The 6,229-nt window shown below is 58.1% G+C and overlaps 1 protein-coding gene across 1 annotated transcript; it reads left to right on the top strand.

Moving 5' to 3' along the window:
• Window positions 1–308: 308 nt before the first annotated feature.
• LOC147990792 (uncharacterized) lies at window positions 309–5,871 on the top strand. The gene is made up of 2 exons (XM_087538396.1): window positions 309–717; window positions 5,762–5,871. Exons 1-2 carry the CDS (start codon window positions 309–311, stop codon window positions 5,869–5,871), a joined length of 519 nt encoding a protein of 172 aa, XP_087394522.1.
• Window positions 5,872–6,229: the final 358 nt, after the last annotated feature.

Raw genomic sequence — 6,229 nt, 5'->3', positions numbered from 1 at the left:
ACCGATCACTTTCCCCGGGAAGTGAGGCACCGGACGGCTGGGTCGTGTACTTCGATGGGGCATTCTCCCGACACAGTGCAGGAGCTGGCGTAGTGCTTGTGTCCCCTACCCAGGACAAACTCTATTACGTCGTGCAACTCTGCTTCCAGCACGGAGAGAAGGTCTCCAACAACATAGCAGAATACGAAGGCCTGATAGCAGGCTTGAAAGCCGCAATCGCCTTAGGGGTAAAGCGCCTCACCATCAAGGGCGATTCACAGCTCCTCATCAACTTCTCCAACAAGATATACGAGCCGAAGGACGAGCACATGGAAGCTTACCTTGCTGAAGTCTGCAGGATGGAGAAACAGTTCTGGGGGCTGGAGCTACAGCATGTGCCTCACGGCACCAATCAGGAGGCTGACGACATTGCCAAGAGGGCGTCCAGGCGGCTACCGCAGGAACCTGGCGTCTTCGAGGAGCGGCTCTTCAAGCCCTCGGCGGCGCCATCACTATCAGGCGTGGCGCAGCCAAGGGAGGAGCCTCCTCAGCCGCCTGCCTCGGGAGCTCCGGTCTGCGGCCCGGCATCAGGGGCATGCCTGCTCCTGGCGTTGGAGCCTCAGGAGGGATGTTGGATCCCAGAGCTCAAGGACTACCTGATGCAAGGGATTCTGCCGGAGAGCGAGGAGGAGGCGGAGCATGTGGCATGGCAGGCCACGGCTTATTGCATCCAGGATGGCGAGCTCTACAGGAAGCGGCCAAATGACGTGTCCCTACGTTGCATTTCCAGGGAGCAAGGAAAGGAACTGCTGGCGGACATACACAGCGGAGACTGCGGGCACCACTCGTCGTCACGAACCCTCGTCGGCAAGGCGTTCCGCAGCGGGTTCTCATGGCCCACAGCACTCAGCAACGCCGTTGAGCTGGTGAAGGCTTGCGAGGCCTACCAGTTTCACACTAAACAGATCCATCAGCTTGCGGGAGGTCTGCAGACCATACCCCTCTCCTGGCCGTTCGCAGTTTGGGGGTTGGACATTCTGGGCCCGTTCCCTCGGGCGCCAGGGGGCTATCGCTACCTCTACGTCGACGTGGACAAGTTCACCAAGTGGGCCGAGGTGGAAGCTGTCCGCACAATCCCGGCAGGCTCGGCAGTCAAGTTCATCAAGGGCCTCGTGAGCCGGTTTGGGGTGCCTAACCGCATCATCACTGACAACGGTTCACAATTCACCAGTAATCTCTTCAAAACGTACTGTGCTAACCTTGGAACGCAGATATGCTATGCTTCGGTAGCACACCCCCGGAGCAATTGCCAGGCTGAACGAGCCAGCGCGGAGGTCCTGAGGGGCCTCAAGGCCAGGACCTTCAAGAAGAAGCTGGAGGCCTGTGGCAGGGGCTGGCACGACGAGCTCCAGTCCGTGCTATGGTCAATCCGCATGACAACGACCAAGCCGACTAGCGTGACCCCGTTCTTCCTCGTCTATGGAGCGGAGGCTGTTCTCCCTCATGAGGTCAGACATCGCTCCGCACGGGTCCTGGCATTCGACGAGGCTCAGCAGGACGCCATGCGGAGGACGGATCTCGTGCTGGGGGAGGAACACCGTCGGGAAGCCGCACTGCGTGCGGCAAGGTATCAACATGCGCTACGACGATACCATAGCCGCAACATCCGCCCCAGGACCCTTGAGTTAGGGGATCTCGTGCTCAGAAGGGTTCTCTCCAGGGAGGGGCTGCACAAGCTCTCTCCCATGTGGGAGGGCCCGTTCAAGGTTGTTCATGTTTCCAGGCCTGGCTCCACGCGCTTGGAGACTCCGGAGGGAGTACCCATCCAGAACCCATGGAACATTCAGCATCTCCGGAGGTTCTACCCCTGAGTGAAGCCGCTGTGTTTTGGAAAAGGCCCTGTGCCTGTGAAGAAGGCAAATGCCTGTGAAGCTGCTGCATTTTGGAAAAGGCCCGGTGCCTGTGAAGAAGGCGAATGCCTGTGAAGCCGCTGCGTTTTGGAAAAGGCCCGGTGCCTGTGAAGAAGGCAAATGCCTGTGAAGCCGCTGCGTTTTGGAAAAGGCCTGGAGCCTATGAAGAAGGCGAACGCCTGTGAAGCTGCCACGTTTCAAGAAAGGCCCAGTGCCTGTGAAGAAGGCCAATGCCTGTGAAGCTCGCCGCCCGTGACACTCTGACGTAATAATGAGTGGGGCTATACACGCCCCGGAGTCTCCGGAGTGCCGCCCTCGGGCCTCGGGGGCTCCTGCCCACGCCTAGTGGCAGCACTTAGCTCCGCGCTGGTGAGAAGATGTCGAAGACTAGAATAGGTGCCGGACGCGGCTTTCCCATTTGCTTTCCGCAGTTGGCTTGTTTATTCCCATTTGAAGTTTTTATTGGAGTTGCTGACGTTCCTGGCTTGTGGCTCTTTGTCTTTCTCTCTCGCTCGCCTCGTTTTCTCTCGCGAAGTCTCGCGAGGGAGGATCGCGGGCGCCCTCGCGAGTGTTCTCTGCCCCGATCGTTTGGAGCTTTCCTATCCGAGTCCTCTGCAGGAGCACCCCTCCCAGTCCGTGCCCCATGGGCATCGCGACACGAGCGCAAGACCTGGGCCGATCGCCCCCACAGCTAAGACCATAAGTTACCCCTCCTGCTGATCCTTGGAGGGCACGAAGCGCACGAGGAGGCCACGGCCTCGGGAGGCGAGGACCGCACCAAGCCCCACCGAGCTAAAATAGTTCCTGCACATGGGAGCGCAGCGCGAAAACACGGCGCGGAAATAGCGGAAACAGCGCGATGGTTAAACAGCAACAATTCTAATACGCCCCCGCGGGGGCCTACATTACTTACTATTTTTGCGCAGGATAAGAAAAAAAACAAAACGGGCGCGATTCGTCCTGCGCCAACCCACAGCGAAGGCTCAAGCTGCTCCTGGGGCTCAGGCGGATCCCTCCTCTCGCTTCACCAGGGCGCGACGGCGGGCTGACCCGCTACCTTCGCCCAAGCGGGCGCGACGGCGAGGAGGCTGGTCGCGGCCACCGCTGGAGGAGGTGCTGCCTGCGAGGGGGTCGCCGAAGCTCGGCGAGCCCCGAGCACCACCGCCTGTACGCCAGTCGCCATCTTCATCCTGGTCAGAGCCAGGGCTGGGCAGGCGGCCGTGGTCGTCGTCTTCAGGGCAACACCCGGCACGGCGACCGTCTTCCCCGAACACCCTCACGTAGAGGGTGGCGTCGCCATCAAACTTGAAGTACAGGGTGCACCACCGGCTCAGGCCACGCGCGCGGGCAAACGTCTGCCAGCCGCGTGTCAGAGCCCCGTTCCTAGAAACGGAAACCTCCAGCGACGCCCAGGAGGCCCTGCTGCAGCATCCGTCTGCCTGGAGCCAGAAGCCGCACCGGGCGCTGGCCGGCAGTTCATCTACGAAGAAACGGGGGAGCTGGAGCCTGGTGCTGGATGGGTCTGCCGACCACATGACGAACTCCGGCAGCACCTTCGCAGAGCGAAAGCGTGGCCTAGGGGGGCGCACACCCACGGCGTGCCCCCTGTCGGCAACCGGGCACTCACCACCACGCCGGGAACCGCCTCCATGGCCGCGGGAGGCCACCATGGGGACCGTGGTATACTTGCGAGGGTGGCCTCTGCCGCGCTTGGCCAGAGGGGAGTCAAGCCCAGTCTGGGGGGCCTTTCCTTTCTCCACGGCCGAGAATCACTTTGGAGCCATGGGACCGACGAGTAATCAAGAAGAAAGAAAGGAGCAGCAAGGAGGGACGGGCCGAAGGGGGGCGCCCGGCCCCGTACTTATAGCCGGAGGAGGCCAACCGTCGTGCACCACGATCGCAGGTAATCATGACCGGTTTCTCTGAATGCAGGGACTTATCAAGTCATGCGGTCGCCAAGGCATCGTGGGGAAGCGCAGTCGCCGCTTTGCGCTTGCCCTTTCATTTTCCTACTGGGCCCAGCTTGGGCGCGCCTTGGGCCCGGGGGCTACTGTCGGCGTTCTGGGAACGGGGGTCCCCAGACTTGCCTGCCTGCGGCCTGCGGCGTGGCTCAAGCGGGGCCCAGCGCGGCCCATCTTCATCAGCTCAAGCTCAAAGACCCTCGCGAGGGGCCAAGCCTCACGGGGTGGACAACAGGAAGCTTCTGCAGAGGCAGCCTCATCAGGCAGGCTCGCGAAGAGGCGGAGAGATCAAGGCAGGGGTACCTCGCGAGGAACCCGTGACGTATGCCATGACGATCGAGACCAGGCGGGCGCTAGGCGGGCGCCGGCCTGCGCGGTGTCCTTGTTTCCCCTTTGGTGCAAAGGGGGCAAGCACAAGCCAAGGCATCAGGCAAAGGTTACCATTCCGGTGCAACGAGACCAAGACCAGCCGGACGGCAGGACGGAGGTCACCGTGGAGCCCAAGACGGCGTCATCGCCAGTGCTTTTGGCAGCCGAAGACCACCTTTGGTCAGGATAACTTGTACTAGATGTTCCCCTTTGAAATGGCCAATTGTTGGCGCCCTTCCCGCTCATTATTTGGGGAGAGGCCCAGGGCCTCTATAAATAGAGCTAGCCACCACAGAGTAGGGGGAGACCCCCGGGAGAGATCTGGTAGAACCCCAGCAGAGAGAGAGAGGCGACTGAACTCACCCTAGCAGTTCATCGCACCAGCTCAAGAACACCTCTCGCGAGGCAGTTCTTTCCTTGTACTGTCCATCATCAGCCCCAGAGGCAGTCCACCACACCACACACTGGAGTAGGGTATTACACCACAACGGTGGCCCGAACCAGTATAAACATCGTGTCTCTTGTGTTGTTCTTCATTTTCATCTTAGTTGGCACGAGAGGATCGGACGTAGATCGGTAGGGGGGAGATCTCCGCGCGCACCCCAGTGTTCGAAAATCAAGGGTCTGCCGGAACCCGAAACCCGACAATGACCCATCATATCACAAAACCCACACCATTACCAGCAGTGGTAAGGTGGCCTCCAAGTTGGACTGGACGAAGCAACCATCATTTCACTGGAACACTCGTTCAAGCCCTTTCTTCCCTTTCTTGAAGAAAACCTCACTCCGGGCTACTCACTTCTGCCATTTTTCTTCTGTACCGACGAAGGAAAGGTGGGCGATTCAGTTATGCTGCTATATTTTCATTCCAAGAATCTTCTTTTTGCGAAGCACCGACCGATTCTCACATCCTATTCTTTTCCCGTTTTCATTGCGATTGTGGTTTCCTTTCGATTGCTTTTTGTTTGTCAGTTCATTGATGGATCCTGGAGCACTAGGCAAAGAGTTGCCAGCGGACAACCCACTGGAGACAGCGATCTCCAGGAAGCGAGCACCGACCAACGAGTTGACCATGTTGGCGGGCCAACCCATGGAGACGAAGAACTCCAAGAAACAAGCACTGGCCAAAGAGTTGAGGATGTTGGCGGACGAACTCCTCAAAGAAAGTTGGAAGAATAGCAAGGGCCCCACCGTGCCTACCCCAGGAACTCTGATTGCCACCTATGTGAGGCTCTAGACCGAGTTTGAGGAGATAGTCGCCGTTGAGAAGCAGTATTCCCCTCGCAAGGTGATGGCCCCCATCGAGGACGAGGAGATGGCCCCGAAGGGATGAGATCCCCCGGTGAGCTGCACAAGGTAAAAAATAATGGCTTATTACCATAGTTGTGGTTTTTGATCATTTGCAATGTGCTTGCTAATATGTTAGGGTTGTGCAGGTGCCGGTGGATGTCCTTGATGATTCCGATGTCGTGGCCCGTCCTGTTGGCATCGCCCCGGAGATCGATTCCGATGCCGCTGTCCATCCTGTGGACATTGCCCCAGGGATCGATTCCAATGTCGCGGTCAGTCCTATGGACATCGCCCTAGAAATTGATTCCCATGCCGCTGTCCATGTTGTGGTCATTGCCCAAGAGATCGATGACAAGAAATAGTTGGTCGCGCTAATCCTTCAGGGTAGTTAGCATTGCCCTGTGTTTGATTACCAGAACGATGCGTGTTATCAAACCATCTTAGGGCTAGAGCACTGTCTTGTGTGGGCGGATCTTGCTACTTTTGTTTGATAGTGAATCATGCGATGAATCATGCGAACCCTCTCCGAGTTATGGAAACAGATGTATCCTCACCAGCTTTTGATGTAATATATGGCATGCTTAGATGTCAGTTTGAACTGTTTATCATATCAGCAGGGCTTGTTTGACGATTCTTGGTGTTAGTAGGCTAGCTACTGTGCGAGCTATATGATACGTCTCCAACGTATCTATAATTTTTGATTGCTCCATGCTATATTAT

Source organism: Triticum urartu, chromosome 1A (genome assembly GCF_056163025.1).
Source record: "Triticum urartu cultivar PI428250 chromosome 1A, HENAU_Tu73, whole genome shotgun sequence".
Lineage (NCBI taxonomy): Eukaryota > Viridiplantae > Streptophyta > Magnoliopsida > Poales > Poaceae > Triticum > Triticum urartu.
Note: the sequence above shows the minus strand (reverse complement) of the source record. Positions and strands in the feature narration are given on the sequence as shown.

Coding starts and splice junctions, on each gene's coding strand:
- LOC147990792 (XM_087538396.1), top strand. CDS start 309: ATGGAAGCTTACCTTGCTGAAGTCTGCAGGATGGAGAAACAGTTCTGG. Junction 718..5,761: donor GGCTTATTGCATCCAGGATG/GCGAGCTCTACA, acceptor ACATTGCCCCAG/GGATCGATTCCAATGTCGCG.